Source organism: Mytilus galloprovincialis, chromosome 4, assembly GCF_965363235.1.
Source record: "Mytilus galloprovincialis chromosome 4, xbMytGall1.hap1.1, whole genome shotgun sequence".
Lineage (NCBI taxonomy): Eukaryota > Metazoa > Mollusca > Bivalvia > Mytilida > Mytilidae > Mytilus > Mytilus galloprovincialis.
Window position 1 is genome coordinate 63,483,354 of NC_134841.1, and position 18,682 is coordinate 63,502,035.

At 30.5% G+C, this 18,682-nt stretch overlaps 1 protein-coding gene across 1 annotated transcript in view; it reads left to right on the top strand.

Annotated features, from left to right (window-relative positions):
• Window positions 1-18,107, top strand: part of LOC143072677 (A disintegrin and metalloproteinase with thrombospondin motifs 6-like) — a 53,167-nt gene extending 35,060 nt beyond the window's left edge. The window contains exons 10-25 of the mRNA XM_076247747.1: window positions 115-210; window positions 875-1,020; window positions 1,523-1,586; window positions 3,406-3,511; window positions 4,747-4,874; window positions 6,805-6,925; window positions 7,720-7,961; window positions 8,483-8,618; window positions 9,044-9,170; window positions 9,917-10,136; window positions 10,512-10,658; window positions 11,055-12,149; window positions 12,513-12,683; window positions 13,410-13,556; window positions 15,423-15,573; window positions 15,796-18,107. Coding sequence (XP_076103862.1) covers window positions 115-210; window positions 875-1,020; window positions 1,523-1,586; window positions 3,406-3,511; window positions 4,747-4,874; window positions 6,805-6,925; window positions 7,720-7,961; window positions 8,483-8,618; window positions 9,044-9,170; window positions 9,917-10,136; window positions 10,512-10,658; window positions 11,055-12,149; window positions 12,513-12,683; window positions 13,410-13,556; window positions 15,423-15,573; window positions 15,796-15,962 — 3,264 coding nt within the window. The 3' untranslated portion in view covers window positions 15,963-18,107. The remainder of the gene's footprint in view (window positions 1-114; window positions 211-874; window positions 1,021-1,522; window positions 1,587-3,405; window positions 3,512-4,746; window positions 4,875-6,804; window positions 6,926-7,719; window positions 7,962-8,482; window positions 8,619-9,043; window positions 9,171-9,916; window positions 10,137-10,511; window positions 10,659-11,054; window positions 12,150-12,512; window positions 12,684-13,409; window positions 13,557-15,422; window positions 15,574-15,795) is intronic.
• Window positions 18,108-18,682: the final 575 nt, after the last annotated feature.

Genomic DNA, 18,682 nt, shown 5'->3' on the forward strand with positions numbered 1-18,682 from the left:
TCATATTTAATGTATACAAAAAACTTTCAAAAGAAGCCAGAAGCTTTTTCATGTTTTTTGTTTATCATTTTAACGAATATCTGACGTAATGAACATTCTATTTATATATTTTAGGAGGATATATGTAATACTCTTTGGTGTAGAGTTAATAATAGGTGTTCCACTAGATTAGAAGCTGCAGCAGAAGGAACCATTTGTGGCAAAAATAAGGTAGTCATAATTGTTGTCATAGAATACAGAATCTTAAGAGTATAGCCTAAGAGTATAGCATTAATTTGTGTTTGCTTATTTAGAGTGAAAATTAACTTTTGCAACACATCATTTGTGTTATACCTTTATTTAGTTCTTATCCAGAATTCTGGATAAAATAAAAGTCCCAAATTTTGTGAAATGATTTGTGCTGTCCTGCAACATTACATAATTAAATTCCATATTTCAACAATTTATTACAAACGGCTATTCTCAAACCCTCCCATATTAAATTGCTCAATCCAGTATCCTGAAAAAAGTCTTTCCATCTGCAGTGAAGGAACATTTTTTACACATTGTTTTTTTTCTGTTTTAGGTTTATTAATTAAACGGAATTAAGTCAATAAATTCCAATATACTGTGGGTTCATTATTATTCGTTGGATATCAATTTTCGTGGTTTTCGTGGGTAAAGGGTAACCACGAATTTAGATGTTCAACGAACTACATATTTTTTAATAGGTTGTATGAAGACTTTGTCAAAACCACGAAATCACATATCCACGAAAAAACAGATTTTATGCAATCCACGAAAATTGGTACCCACGAAAATAAATAAATCCACAGTAATACATAGTTTGATAGCCATGCTTTATAGACTTACTGATATTTTGTTGTTTTTGTAGTGGTGTTTTAATGGGAAGTGTGTAGAGATTGGTGAGAGACCAGAAGCCATTAATGGTAACTGGGGAGAGTGGAGCAGTTGGTCTGATTGTACACGGACATGTGATGCTGGGGTGGCTATCATAGAAAGACATTGTGATAATCCACAGTAAGTACCCCATTAGTATCCATAGTAAAGAAAAAGGGTTAAGGTAGTACCTAACACTACAGGGAGATAACTCTGTAAAATCAACTGAACGTTTTAATTACGTTGCGTTGTTAATGGAATATTAAGCTTCTCAATGATCAAAATTAGTGTTTGTCAAACTGCTATGTAACCAGTGTAATTTTTCTGATAAAATGGTTGGTTCAAATTTTTTGAAATTTTTATATTTTTGTCGAAGGGTCAAAGTAAATACTTTGTCAAAATTTTATGAAAATTAAATGAGCCAATTTAATTTTAGTGAAGGTGTTGTGTACCACCTTAAGGTACCATGGGATATATCATAATAGTATTTTGAAGAGATTTAACAAAACTGAGAGACAATGAAAATACAAGCAAAAACTCAAAACACTACAATTTTGCAAAAGGGCGTACAATTCGCCCTTGGTGCAGCTGCTGTAAAAAAAAATTAATTGAAAAAATGTGTAATTGGATTTGTACTTTTCAGACCATCACATGGAGGTAAATACTGTATTGGAGAAAGAAAAAGATTCAGAATTTGTAATACAGAGGTGAGTGCACATATTTCCTAAGCTTGTGAAAAAGTTTGGATTTATGGTAAAAGAAAACTATGTGACAACAATCTTACAAAATACTGAAAAATCCATACTACAGAATTCTATTCTTTATATATATATATATATATATATATACATTGTATTTAAAAGAATATACATGTTATTACTTTAATAATTGATTACTTTTTACTGAGCTTTTTCCCTTGAAATTCACTCAAATTTAAGTGCTCAAGCAAGTACAGATTTTTCATATCATGTACAGTAGATAAAAGAGTGGCAGAAGATACTAAACAAATAATCAAAGCCGTGGTGTAGTGGTTAGTTCATCGGACTACTAACACAAAGGTTCCTGGTTTGATTCCAATTCCAGTAGAAGTTTTCAGGGACTGAATTTTTGGCTCTCCCTTGACACCATTTGCCAGTATGGTCTTGAGGAAACGATGATATTTCGTCGACGATAAATGGCTGACCCATGTTAAGAGAAAGAAATATCTCTTGCACATTAAAGACACCCTTGTTGATTTAAAAAAAGAGAAGGCTAATGTTGCTACAAGGCAGCACTGGCACCGCCAAGTGGCAAAAGTTGTTTCCCAATCCACTATAAATAAATATGTTTAAAAACTAAACTTAACAATCAAAAATCATATTATAAGTCAAAGAAAGTCAAGAAAATAAATCAGACGCTTTCTTTGAAAGTGAGTGATGGAATTTCGGTAAAAAAAGATTAGAGTTTTATAATAATTCTTCAAAATCTGGTTCTAGTTCACTTCATATTTTATGGTCTTGCACTTTCAATAAATCCATTTTTTATTTTTTTATTTTTTTCTCAAATTAGATAACTGTTTAACGGAATCTCCCGTTGCTATTGTTGACACTATCTAGTTGTTTTATAAGATATCAAGTTGTTTTATATTGTCAGATTACATAGCGTTAAAACATTTATTTGTGGCAACTAAAGAGATTTAATCAAAATGTTAGATTTAAGAAAGTGCTGGGACATTATGTAAACATTTTAGATAACATTATCTGTATCTTAGTGAACAAGTTAAAACAATTTGGAATTTAGCGTTACATTTTCCCAACAGAGAATGTATAAATCTATTATTCTGTAGAGTTATCATTATTCACAGGGTACCGATTTTCTTAGCTTTTGTGGGTTTATTGAACCACAATTTTTAATGTTCGAAGACTTTAGCTACATCAGCATTTTTTGTATGCATGTATGCTGACTTTGGCAAACCATGAAATTAAGGAAGCTGGCTCCTCAGTTTCAAAGTAATTAACTTTTCAAAACACTAGCATATATTGATAGGGGATTGATAAAGGAATCAAAAGAGCAAAAAAATTATATAGGTCACCGTGCTTGTTTTCGAGATATTAGCCAATGAAATTTTGGCGGGAAAATGTTCTCTCTTGACTTTTCATAGCTTTATCATTGACAAGTTTAAGTCTTCAAAAACTATTAAAAAGTAATTAAAATTTTATAAGACTTTAACAGACAGCTTATCATTATACATGTAAAAGAATTATAAAAGAAAATGTGGGTCACCGGACAAATTTTGTTAAGGCATTCAAATCGATAAAACCAGAAGATTCCGAAAATCTGACCAAAATTCCAAAACATGACAAGCGAGCTTCCTTAAGTATTTTTTTATATTGTGAAAAATTAGTACCCATGAAAATAAATAAATCATCTGATATAAATGTTTTAACCTTTTTATTCAATTCAAAGTGACAGTAAGAGTAAAAAAAACTAAAAACCTGTTAATTCAATATTATTAGCAATGTTTTTATTTATAAAATTTCATTTCAGCCATGTCCTGAAAATGTTCCCAGTTTCCTCCATGTACAGTGTGAAGAATTTAATTACATTCCATATAAGAATGGACTTTATGAATGGGAGGCTGTACCCACACCAAGTAAGATTATGTTATTTAATGTGACATTGTAAAGTTCTGTTATATAAAAGAGATCTCAGAAATATACAAATTTGCAGAATTTGCAAAGATTCAACCCTCTCTATCCATAGACTTCATTACAAGAAAGTAAACAGTTCAGGGTCAATGTTGTTTGATAGTGAGAATAAGACAAAACTGTTATGTGATCTGTTAAATGTGTGTCAAGAATGGTAACCAATGAAGTAAATAACATTATCACTATTTTACCAAAATTTTCCTTTGATCTTACTGACTGATAATTTCCTTTCTCAGCTCAGTAGACTAAGAATAAAATTATCCCTAGAAACTAAGGGGGCAAATGCTGTTGTCAAGGAATTGACAATCTTGTCATAGGTAGAATAGCAATAAACAGATTATCAATGGTCATCTCAACTCGATTTCTCACTTTCTCTGTACCGGCTCTAGCGAGAAAATCAATCTTGTTGAGATGATATAATATAATTATTGATTAGAAGATGTACAGATATTAGTATCAAGGCAAAAATAAACAGCAACACTGGACCTGGTTCAGGCATGTTCAGAATATGAAAAGGTTTAAATAGATTATAGGAATTGAAACTTCTGCCTAATCTAAAATATTATCACATCACCAAATTCTCATATGACCATTGACCACTTTAAGAAAATAAATAATAATAGCAAGATTAGCCTTGACTTAGAAATTGTTGACAGCAGAGAGTGTGATTTTGAAATGTGTGGCAAAGATTGCAAGAGCTTAAATGATTGACATTCTTTTCTTGTGGTTACTGAAACTTTAAACAAAACATCATTAAAACATGCAGTCTATTTAAAGTTAGTTTTTAACATAGTACTTATTTTGACATCTGTAAATATGACATTAGTCACTGTAAGATCTTTATATATATAGTAGTAAGGTGAGAAATTTTGAGATAGAGAAAAAAAAATCACTTTATTTCATTTCATATCTTTTTTTTTAAAATTTGATATATGATAATTCAAGATAAAAGAGAAGGAAATTAAAAAAAATCTTGACAAGTTTCATTTGGGTTCTTGATAGCTTGAAGCTGTAAAAATTGTAAAAAAATCCTGACAAGTTCTAGATGGATTTTGATAGCTTCTGACATTGTGATATAGTATTTTCTTTCCCTCATTAAGAAACTGAAAAGGTATTTTTGTTTTGCTTGTCAGGTATAATTGAATGCATTTGATGCAAAAGATACAATGATATTTTACAGATACCCCTTGCCAGTTACATTGTAAACCCAAAGATAAATTCTTCTCTGTGATGTTGAGAGATACAGTTGTTGATGGAACACCATGTACCCCAGGAAAAAAGAATATGTGTATAAGTGGGAAATGTATGGTAAGTTTTACATATAAATATGTGTACTCACAGAAACCAAGAATATTATATGAATGGTTGATTAATGTTTGAAAATTTTACATATGCACAATGAAATCACAGAAACCAAACTAGTTGTATCAGTAAAAATGAAGAAAAGGGGGATATGGGGCTATATAAAAAAAACCATGACAAAAAAACTAAGCATAAGACAATAAGAAGGTAACAAACATCCAACAATAGACAGATGGCCAAACTATGAAGCTCTAAATTGTACTAGTCTAAACCAAAATCAAAAGTAAAAAAATCAATTCTGCAATTTAATAAAGTCTATTTCTCAGAATACCAGAACACATAGCAAAGTTGAATATATTTTTAATTTTCAGTCTTTGCTTGAAATAATGTAAAAACTATAGACAAAAACAACCAAAAGACATCTAAAGAGCAACATGCAATCCTCAACAACAGAGGGATGTCTATATAATATGCCATATTATTTACATTGTCCCAAATCTTTATGAAAGTACTGAATAAACTTATCAGAAAGATCTGCCAATAAAATATAATTCTCCAAATAACAAAATGCATTAAGATATGCATCAATATGTTTTAAAAGTTTATGATTAGTTACAGTGATGCAGTTGGCAATGGTATATAATTGAAATATCTATTTATATGTGGTAATAAGTTTGTATATTGTTAGCTGATATATGCCATGTTCAAGGTTATTCTACTACAAGAAAATTAGATTATGGTAATGGTAATTCATCACCAAATATCTGAGCACAATTGCATGATGAATCTAATACACTGAAGTGTTCATTCAATTACCTAACTTCAATTTATTCAAGAGGCCCCCTGGTGTTAGTAGAAGTCGATACTTACACCATTTTAATTCAGAATGTCACTCTACATAGATAACATAAAGATATAGAATATATAAATATAGATCAAAGACTCACATAGCTGGGTAGGGCAGATTGTTTCTTTACAAATATTAGAAAATGGTCTATTTTTATTTTTAAAATGTATTTTAATATAAAATGTAAACGATCGTGAATAGTAAAAATCTTACAATAACTTCATAATGGAAAAAAAATTATAAAGATGGTAGCAATTTTTGAATTTAACCCAAATCTTTAGTACTTCATAGACAGTTAGCCAACATATATTGAGTTTATTCATAAATTTTCATAAATAAAAGTCTTTAAATTAAAAAAATTATAATATATTCCCTCAAACATTTCCATAACTTAAGGTGGTATGGGTGTCTTCCTCCATCTTGGATTGTAAAAAATGGAGAACCAAAGGTCCAGATTTTCTATCAAGTCAGCAAAATTCGATGCAGGAATGCAGATATTTAATGTGAATTTTCATTTAAAAGAACCAATTTATAAGAATATAACTTATAAATATTAATATTTTTGCAAATGTTGATTAATTTTGGTTGTTTTTTATTTTTTTTTAAATTGGCATTTAAAGGGGAGGTAACTCTAAAACAGTGCATTTTCTGAAGGAATCTACATGGAATTTTCCTATTTTGTATTTTAGCCAGGAAAAACGTACAGTGACCCTATCTTTTCTTTTGATATTCTCAAAGCATTGTTTGAAAGCTATCTTTTCCTTAAGTATTTAACAATTCTATCATTTGGTTTAGTTTCTAATCCCAAAATGGTGCTTTTTCCTGTATAATCCATACAAAATGTGTCATTTTGTTACGTCCTGTAGCTTGAGAAAATGCGCTGTGACCTATCATTTTTATTATATTTTTCAACATATATCAATAGATACTACGTTTTAGCAAAGTATGAACAATTTCTATCATTTTTATATTAGACTCCCATACCACCTTAAGGTGGACAACATATATGATTAATACCAAGGATCATGATTTATTTTCAGCATGTTGGTTGTGATTATGTGATTAATTCCAAGAATATGTTTTTTTCAGCATGTTGGTTGTGATTATGTGATTAATTCCAATGCCAAAGAGGACCATTGTGGTGTGTGTAGAGGGGACGGGACTACATGTGAAACTATTAAGGACCAATATAATGAAACTCAGGGTTTAGGTAAAAATTTCATTCATTTTACTAAAATGCAATAATTCATTATAATAAACTATGCATTAAAACACAGTTGAAGTCTACTATCTAGATGTAATGCATTATAATTATAAAACTAAAACCAGATTGATGAAAAGGAATAAAAATTGGACAGGTTAAATTATTATAAAGTTTATATAAAGGGTTTTAGCCAATTTTTAAAATGAATATGACAATAAATGTGAGCTCTTGTCAAAAACAACACTAACATTAATTCCAGTGGGAGTACCACAGTTATCAAATATTTTTCAATATTCTCTTTCCTTTCAAGGTGTAATACCACCAAATCGTGGTACGTCACATCCGGTTGTATACGAAAGTAGGTCTAAAAAAATATTCCCTTGAATTTGACAGTTGTAGGTAATTAATCCTACATTTTATTGCAGTAAAAACATTTCTGTGTCATAAACATATGTCTTGGGTATTTCAAAACACTATTATTTTTTATTTGGGATTTCTATAGAAAATTTTGTAATCTTGAGGTTACATGGTGACTAAACCTTGTACACAGATAAATTAAGGGGAGGAATTTGATTGGTTAACTTCCAGTGATGGTTATTTTCTTATATGCAATGAAATAATAGGTGAAATTTTTTCTGTAGTACTGGACAGGATAAAACTTGACTCATGCCAAGTATTTCTTTATTTGAAACAAAGATAAATTCTGCACATTTTTCTGAAAAGTGCAAATTTAACAAAGACTAATAGGGGAAAATCAATGGTGGTATTACACCTATTTCAACACTCTTTCCTTACAACAGGTTATGTAGAAGCTGCTATAATACCAAAGAATGCACGTAACCTTTTGGTAGAAGAAGTGGCAGAAGCTAACAATTATCTAGCAGTGCAGAATGACAAAGGAGAATATTATCTGAATGGTAATTGGTTTATACAGTGGAGTGGGGACTATGAAATTGCCGGGACCATTTTAACATATCAAAGACATAGAAACAAGGAGATGTTCAAAGCTGCTGGACCACTGAAAGAACCTTTACATATCATGGTGAGATAGTTATATTAATTATCCTGTTTTATTTGATTTTATACGATTGATGGTTTTTCTATTCCCTCAACAAATCTTCAGAAAGTATAGACATGTTTGTTCATCATTGGTTCATAGTTTAGTATGTATATACCTAACACATTACTGGAGTGAAAAAAGCCAACAGCATCAATGAATTATTACCTTACTTAGACCAATGATATTCGATTATGGTAAAAGCATTCAGAAATTTAAAGTATAGGTCAAGGTTAATTGATAGCAATCTACCATGGGATGCTGCATTTTATGGTGTCCTTGATATTGTTAAAATTTCTTCTTACAGGAGAAGTTTTTTTGGGGATAAAAAAAACACCTGGGATTGAAAATTTGATAAGGTTTTAACAGTCAATCTACCAAATTATGAATTTTCTATTGTAACATTGTATAGATGAAAAAAAAGCTAAATTTTTTAAGAGATTTTGTTCTATTATAAAAGTGGTTGTTACTGAACTAGACATTGGAAGGATTCTTTTTCATTACAGCTATTGCTCCAGGGAAGAAATCCTGGTGTTAGATTTGAATATACTGTACCAAAAGAGAACTTTACCGACATGAGACCACCTGACTTTACATGGCATTATCAAGATTGGACTCATTGTACATCTTCTTGTGGAGGAGGTATGTTTTAATATTGTTTAGGAAAACCTATATATATATATATAATTTACTATAAAGACTAAAAAAGAAGTGGCTTAATGAGTGGGAAAAAATGGACAAATTCATGGTAAAAAAATATTTATTTTTTTAATAAAAGGGGTGGGGATATAAGCTGTCTACACTTCATGAGCCTGCCACTGCATGTGAGACAGGATATGTCTTAAAAATAATATGTTATAAGGCAAATGATATATGGTATGGGATAGATGTTTAAGTGGAGCATCTATATCATATATATTATTACAACTTTAGTTTTAAAGGAGCTCAATATGATATAGATTTGAAAAAGAAAATTAATTATTTGTTGCTTGCTTAACCTCGTGAATAAAATGATTTAGATGTTGGGTAAACGATTTTTAAGTACAGGGAATTGTATGTTATTTTAGGTACACAGAGATCTGAAGTTATTTGTGTGGAGAAAGAGGCAGGAATTGTAGATGATATTTATTGTAACTCAACATCTAATCCTGATGATAAACAAAGAGTGTGTAATGCACATCTCTGCCCAGCAAGGTAATTTTCTCTTTGATCTACAGTGTATTGATTTATTTTTCATGGGTTCAAATTTTAGGATATTTTAGAGGATATTTGAATTTATGGTTTTTTATTTGCATATTAGTCTGTTAAAAAAATGGAAATTTGTAGAACATCTAAATATGTGGTTTACCTACCGGTATACCAACTAAATCCATGAAAATCAGGAATTTCATGAATAATAATGAATCCACAGTTATTGATTTATCTCCCTTTGAAACTATTTCATGACACTTCCATCTGCATAGATAGCATTGCCAAAGAAAATAAATTTCAATGCTGGTACAAAGTGCCATAACTCAAAAATTAAATTTCTGCAAATATCAGTCAGCCTCAAAATTATAACGTGAAATTAATGATTGCAACTGTTCTCATTGAATGAACTCTGCAGAGAACAATATCGATTGTATTTATATAAAAAAAAACCAGTTCAACTTGAAAACAATTTAATAGCATGATAAAAGCTAACTGGGTAGAAGTTTATTTCATTTTCAGTAAATCATTTATTTATAAAAAGATTTTTTTTTCAATTTTTTATATAAATAAAATAGGATTTTCCTCAATATCACAAAAATAAAAATTGCATTTTAGTCTTATTGACAAAATTGCAATAATAAATGCAAGCAATAATTTCTAAATTTACAGTACCTCAAGGAATGTTTTTTACTCAATTAAAATCAAGGAATGTTTTTACTCAATTAAAATCAAGGAATGTTTTTTTTAAGATGGTGGACAGGACCATGGCAGCATTGTTCTGTCACATGTGGTAATGATGGTATCCATCGTCGTACTGTAATATGTGTGAGGAGTCTTGGGAAAGATGAACAAATAGCCCTAGAAGATACTATGTGTGAGGAACTAGAAAAACCAGCTGAGGCAGAGAGGTGTAGAGAAAAAGTTCCCTGTCCCGGGACCAGTGAATGGGTTACTACTGATTGGTCTTCTGTAAGTAATTGTCTGAAGAGATAAATAGGATTTATCTCCCTTTTGTAATTTTTCCATGACACTGCAAGTAGTTCATATATTGAATATCGGGTGTATTGATAACGTTGCCAAAGAACATAAAATTTTAAAGTTGGTACAAAGTGGCATAACTCAAAATTAAATTTCCAAAAAATTCAGTTTTTCAGTGATTAGAAATACTTGAGATTAATTCAAATTTTTGTCTTAGATTTTAGATTCACATTCTATTTATAATTTAATAAAGAATGATATATCAAAGACATTGAGTGAAGAAAATATTTGCTTTTTATTTTCTTCTGTTTACTTAAAATAAAACGTTGCTGCAAATAATCTTATACCACTCCCTTAATTTTGCAGTGTGCTGAAAATGTGTGTGGTATAAGAACCAGAACTGTGACCTGTATAGATCTATCTATTGGATGTGATTCTGCATCCATGCCTTCCTCCTGGTCCAAGTGTAGCAATGTTTCTTGCGGATACTGGGTCACAGAGGAATGGGGAATTGTGAGTACAATTCAAAACACTTGTATAAATTTTTTGTTTCCATTTTAACTCACAGGCACAGCTAGTGTTTTCTAACTGCCCTATCAACACTTACCGGTAAGTTGTGAGTTTGAACATTGCTGCAGGCCGGAATCTATTTCTACCTTAATTGACTAAGATTTTGATTTTTTTCTGATGAAAGTTGGTCTCTCTCTCTCTGGGCAATTTGGCTTCCTCCACCAATTAGGCCCCGAAATAGCCAATAGTATGTTAAACATCAGTCAATATATCTTAAAAATTGAAATATATAATTGAAAAGTTCATTGTTATTAAGAAATGTAAACTGATTATAAACACAAAATATGTTGTGATCTTCATTTCTATTTATGAATTGTGTAAACTTTTTCTATATTTTAGTGTTCAAGCGAATGTGATAGTGGAACAAGAGTTAGAAAAGTATCTTGTGTTAGTAGCCAGTTTTGTGATCTTGACCTTGAGCCACCCAATCAGGAGCCTTGTAATACTCACACTTGTCCAACCACAACAACTGTTGCAACTACTACAAAGTTAACCACTACATCAGCTACCACAACATCAACTTCAGTTCCTACGACAACAAGAAAAGAAATGGCGACAGCTGATTTATTCAATATTCATGAATATTTACCAGAAGCTAAAGAAGTTTCAAATTCAAATGGAATATCGAATGAAAATGAAAAATTAAATAACAAAGATACTATGTTAGAAGGCAATACACAAGAAGATTTATTGAATAATAATGATGGAAATGCTAAATTAGAAGAAGTAAATCTTGGCAATGGGAAAATAGTAGAATTACATGAAGGTGGATTTAAAAATGGAATGGAAAGAAACATGGATAATATATTCTCAGAAATGCATATTTCTGGACCCAAGGACTTTAGTTTACAATCTGAATCTAGTGAAAATAATAACAAATTACAAAATAAATCTACTGGCTTACCTGAGTCAGAGGTCAGTCAAATGTCGACTGATGACAAAAATATAAAGGAAGACCTTGAAGATGTTCCTGACATGTATAATGTAATAGAGCTTGGTCATGATGAAAATAATGTTTCTAAATCCGTTTCCAAAAATGACCTTCATAATAACAAAACTAGTAATGTTAATAATGTAATAGACACTACAGCCAATAAAACACAAGAATTAACAATTTCAATCAAAGAAGGCGGTGATGATGAAAAAACAAATATAACGATCCCACAAGCTGTGGATGAGGATATTGTAGATATTCAGAGTCAGACTGGTAATGATAAACATCAACATAAACATCAAATTCAAGGGATAGAAAATATAGGTCAGACAGAGGTCAAGGTTGATATAAAAGAACTGGGACCAGGAAGGATTCCTGATGGAATGAGACGACCTTTACCTGACCTTATCAGTGTGGACAGTCTTTTAGATAATTTACATATACTTACAAATAGCAATGGGGAAGACGACCTGAAATGGACAGTGGATGGCTGGACTGAGGTGAGAAAATTGTTATATATGTTTGTAAGGTATTTGCAAGTAAATAAAATTGTTAAATAATAGAACAAAAAATATATGGTCACTTTATGATTAAAAATAAGACAGCTCTTCACAAGGGAACAAATGGGAAGAAGTGAGCAACATAAGAAATTAAATGTTTTATATTCTTTGTTAAAACTTTTTTATAGTTTTTCAGGTAAATAATTCCTTTGTGCTTTTGATTGTGATGCACAGGTGTGCCATTACATAATTCTACAACTAATTAGTTCCCTTTTATGATTAATTTTTAAATTATCCCGTTGATGTATCATTTTCTGCATGTGTTCATGCTTTGAATTTAATTGTAATTTTTTTTTTAAACAGTGTTCACGTCTCTGTGGATATGGAGTACAAACACGCCAGGTGTGGTGTAAGAATGAGACATCAGGTGATATTAAAGATGAAGAAGATTGTGACATTTTGACCAAACCAACAGCCATCAAATCTTGTATCATAGAGAAATGTAGAGATTGGAAAACTTCACCATGGAATCAGGTTAGCAATTTTGATACTATTATAACACTGTCATTAGGTATTATGACTTTGTATCTGATAAATAAAATATATTTGTTTCTTTACAACTACAAATAAATCAGAAACATTGAAAAAGAGAGGCCAAAGGTACCAAAGGGACAGTCCAACTCATAAGACATATACAAACTGGCAACACCATGGCAAAAAACGAAAAATGATCAAAAGACCATCAACAGTATACAAAACATAACGTATTGAAGTTTCTTATTCTTTTATGCTTGATGGCTTAAGGCAGTACCCAACACTTAAACTAAAATTAATTTGGCTCGTTTAATTTTCATGAAATTTTGACAAAGTGTTTACTTTGACACTTTAACAAAAATATAAAAAATTTTAAAAATTTGAACCAACTGTTTTGTCAGAAAAATTACACTGGTTATATAGCAGTTTGACAAACAACAATTTTGATCATTGAAAAGCTTAATACATTTATTCCTTTTTACAACACAACGTAGTTAAAACGTTAAGCAGACTTTACAGAGTTATCTCCCTATAGTGTTAGGTACCACCTTAAAACAAACAACAATCAACCAATCAATCTTTATTGTAACTGATGCATATTGTATTATTTCTAGCATATTCATTGCACTTTTAAACATTGTAAAATATCTAGAACATCATCATGCAAAGCCAAAATTAGCTATTTGAGTCAGCAGTAGTCCCAATAATTATTCTTTATCCTTTTAGTGCTCTTCTACTTGTGGCTATGCTGTACAGAAGAGAACTGTAACTTGTCCTGATAAACATCAGTGTGATCCAGATCAAAGACCAACAGACCTACAAAACTGTAAAGTCCCAGCATGCCTTGCATGGATCCAAGGCCAGTGGAGCAAGGTAAAATATCAAACAATTATTACAGCTTTCTATAATGAACATGAATATATTGAGAGTTCAGGTAAAATTTGGAGCTATAAAAAAAAGTGTTGAAAAGCATACGGTATATCACCATGGCCAAAAGAAAAAGACAAACATACCTACCTCTTATATTATTAGACATATTATCTCCCTTTAAATGATTAGACAGAATATTATCTCCCTTTACATAACTGGTAAAAAATGTTTTAATTGTGGTAAGCCTATGTTTTTTATGTTCATCAATAATAGAATGTGTCCACGGGACATAGATGATGCCCCTGCTCAAATAAATTTATAAAGAGGCATAATTCCAGAATCATAAAAGTGACACTGGCCAAACTTGATCTGAGTTTTGTGGTACAGTACATTCCGGTTATTTGCATAGCCTATTTGTCAGACGAAATTATGCAATAAAGCGGAGTATGCTTATATCCGAAATGCCAAACTACGGAGTCAAATAACATCGGTAGTGCAGATCAGTAAAGGGAATCCCTGAAGAGAGATGAACGTCCATGATTGAATCCACTTACAACATATGGAATGCTTATTTATTCTAATAAAAGTTATTTTTCTAGTGTCATACATTTTATTTCATTGTGCATTCTTTCAATAAAGTTTATAAACACATTTTGTTAGTTTATTTATGTACCGACTTTTCCTTTACCTGTGATACGAAAATAAAATTGTTCTAAAAATAGATTTGTTTCTATGACCCGGATGTACACATTACATTGTTACGCTTTGATTAAAACAAACTGTTTAACAATGGTACACAGTTTATTATCATTTTAAACAATAAATGTGTAATGAACTGCCTTTGATATTCAGTATTTACCGATTGCACAGTGTTGTAACACTGTTACTTTAACCTCGTTAGTTTTATATGATATATGCAAAGCAGTTAACAGGTAATGGGGCCCTGTACGGTTTATTTGCTGGACACGAGTGTTGAAAGTTAGAAAATATAATAATTGAAAGTAAATGTTCTTTTAAAAAAATATTAAAAATGAAAGATTGATTTTTAAAATTCTTCAACAATATATAAATGTCCTGTAATATTTAACATAAATGTAGATCACCCCTAGCCGAATTACGAGATTAACACATGGGATAATGATCGATAATTAGCAGGCGTTAATGTTTTAAAAATTCACCAAAAATGTAATCTATGAACAATGTTTGAAACCAAATCAATAATTAACACCTTTAGAAATAGAAGATCATAGAATGGTTGTGTTTTTACAACAATCAGCTGATTGACATTTTTATGACCTCGAGGCTTAAAATAGAATATGGGAAACTTTACCTGTGTACGTGCATCGAGGACTTTTTTTATAATCATATAAACACGAAAGAAACTGTTTTAAAACTTTATTCAAATAACACAGAAGTAAATGTGAAATAATAACGAAAATAATGATGCATTCAAGAAAAATATACTTACCAAATTGCCATTTCCGGTCAAAAATCTCGTCAGTTTTAACTAAGCATATCTAGCTGGCGATTATTTTCTATGCAATTAACCGAAATGCCACTTGTAAGGCTATGCATATAACCGGACAATTTAACATTAGATGAATGGGAAATGGTTTTGTGCAGGAGAAAAGTATGCAATTAACCGAATTATGCTATTAAGCGGTATGCAATTAAGTGGAATCGACTGTAATAATCATTTTGTACAAGTTTTTTATTAAATTTGGTTAAAGTTAAGAGGACAGACTTTTGGGATGTAAGCACAGACTGAGGGAAAAGCATAAACCTTAAACCTCTCAGCTATGGCAGGGTCATAAAAACACATTTACTTGAAAGTTGGGCCCATTTTATCGGAATTATTTTTATTTTCAGTGTTCACAAACATGTAATGGTGGTCAGCAGATACGGTTGGTTGAATGTGTGAATATGACATCACAAAGAATTGCTGTTGGTTGTCCAGAACCTCTAAAACCAGCAGAATCTCAAGACTGTAATACAGATGCCTGTCCTAATCAAGATAGAGGTACTTATTTATTACTGAATATCTGCTTAAATCATTCAATACACCAAAACATAAAAACAGTCAATAGATATAAAAGATAGTTTCAGTGATTGTTTTATGACAAAAAAAATAATTTTAAGATAATGCTTCTTGAATAGCTGTATTGATAAAATAACCAATTCCTGTAAATAAAGGTAGTAAAAATAACTACAAGTTAGTATACATGTTTTTATTATCTTTCAGAGCTAAAGAAACACACTTGTGACAGTAATGTAATGAGTTATAAAGTATGTCGTGCTTTACGGCGTATGGGACATTGTAACAAAATGTTCGTCAAGGTCAAATGTTGCAAAACCTGCGAAGAAAGAAAATGGAGAGAAAATCGTCCAAAAGGTGACCTAGAGAGATGATACCAGTGAACTTTTATTTGTCCATCATAAAAAGGCAACAGTACAGGGGACGTTACGGTTAGGGGATTGTACTGGTTTTTATAGTGATATATCATGAACTGTGAGGAAAGCTTTAGCTCTTGTAGAGAGTAAATTATAGAAATGTTTGCTTAATAATGTAAGCCATTTATACTCTTTTAACAAAGCAGGCTTGTTTACTGTAAGTTCATTGTATGGCAAATTATTTGTCAAGCTGTATTTTTCTTGTGATGAAAAGGTGTAAAATTGTCATGGTGATATTGCTTGTTTGAAATGAAAATAATATTGGAATATGTTGGATCCATTGGGCATTACCGGTAGTAATAAGTATGATATTGTTGAACCGATAGTACAACAATAACAGTTATTAAAAACAAAAAATAAGTGATAATTCAATGTTTTACATACACCAAATATTCTTATGTATATAAAACTAAATTAGTATTCGAGTATATGTTAAGAATTACCGATATTTATATGATCATCACAAAAGTTTCCAAAATTAAACTGTTGAATGAAATTTAATTATTCAGGATAAGAAAGTGACATGTCTTCTAAATCACAAATTCTCCATGTATTGAATAAAAATTATATTATAATCATAAAAAAAAGCTGGCTTTAATATATTAATTCTTTTAAAACATTAAACGTCATTACAAATAGCTAAGGTTTATGCAAGGATCCAGGAATTCTGTTGAAAGTGTGTGTTTTGGCATATACAATTTTCTTTTGGGGATAGCATTATTCAAACTTTGTCCTATATGCCCCATGCCAAAGGTATTCCTTTATCACTTGTAGAGCAAGAGCGGGTTAACCTTCTTGAGCACCATTTTCGTCCATTTTTAGAAGGGTCTAGTCTCATCTTGTTTCATCAGAAGTTTTTGTGGACTTTGTAAGTCCTTTGGTCATTGTCATGTTTGTAATTCATTGACATCATTAATTGTTCCATTTATAAAAAAAATATTGTTACCTAAAGGTATAATTATGACTTTTGCACCTCTTTGACACAGATCAGTATTGAGTGTGTCTGAATAAGAAGTAATACATAAATTGTTAATAATAATTTATAGATTACAATGAGATTTTGTTGAAGAGTTGCAGGATTAGATTTTTTTATTCCATTTGTAGTGATTTACAACTAAGTCAATCGGTGTTTTCCAGATCAAGAATGACTGAAGATCAAAATGCATCATATTGAATGACATGTTAACCCTTTCCTCCATTGAATTTTTTTTGTTGCATACTTGATTCGCATAAGGATTTTTCAATAAAATGCTAAAAATATGCTTTAAAGTATTAATCCATTGCAAAAAACAAATAATTCATCGAATAAATTAAAGTTGGATATTCCTACAATATTCCTTTTCATATTGGATACAAATTTTATTAAGTCAACTGCAGACACTTTGTAGTCAAAGCATTTCAACTGAGGTACTACACAGGCGTCAAAAGGCGTCATTATGGAGTTAAGGGGTGGCGTCAAAAGGCGTCCCTATGAAGGAAAGGGTTTAGAAAGTTGTTTTTCAAGATATTTAAATGTTTGTCTAATAATTTGTAATAATTGATTGTTACGTACAACAGATATAGGCCAGTCTAATATTTTAAAAGATATTGTTGTAAACAGCAACTGTGTGAAAAATCATATGAATTATTATAACTGGTGTTTTGACCTAATTTCTTGTGGTTGGTAAAAAGTTCATTATATGAGGGCCCTGAATGAAAACCCCACATTTTTTAATGTGTATATTTTAATTATTGAAAAATTTCTAGTGTCTTTCTATAAATTGTGTCATTTGTACTAGAATCAAAAATGCCAGTTTTAAAGACGAAGTGTGCATATTATATTCTAATCCTATTGGAAATACAACAGTATTTTGAATCATATACCAGTATGCATTTTTTTAGAAAGCATCTCATGTATTTCAAAATTCATTGGTTGCGTCATTCCTATTTATAACCCTATAATTGTCATAATATATTTACATGTTTTTTTGTACATTTATACCTCATGTTAACATACTCGACTCATTATTTTATACAAGCTTGTATTAAGTCAGTGATATGTATCATGTTGTATGCTTCCAAGTGTTCCGTCTTATAAAAAATGAAATAAAAATTTGAATTTATTGATTTTTGTTTCTTTTCTTGCTTTTTACAGGCTTACACCTCAATCATCAAAAGAAGTTCTTTTGAGAAATTTTAATAATGCTGGTAAAATTTACTGTAGCAATAATGATGCAGAGGCTTTACAATAAATTGTGCACGCTAAAAATTATTAAAATAAAGGTGTATGAAAACTGTACTGAACATTGTGCAATAAACCATATAATGAGGCAAAGATCGGGCAGAATCAATTTGCGCCAATTGTAGTTTTGAAAAGGTATTAATTGCACCACTATCTTTTATTTTGATGGTATTAATTGCGCCAATAAATGAAATGAAATTGCGCCACATTTACCTGTAAATATTTTTACCTATATCATACCTGAACATGTTTTACCTATATCATACATGTACTATAGTTAACCTTTTCACTTAAGATTTAACCGAAAACTTAAGAAATTTAAGAAAACTCACCAAAAAATAAATTGTTTAGTAAAATAATATTTTTTCACCAGTCAAGATGTCTGGGGAAAAAAACGAATGTTGCCAGAGCGACCTTCAAAAATGATAAATTTAGAGCTCTTCAAAATTAAAGAAAA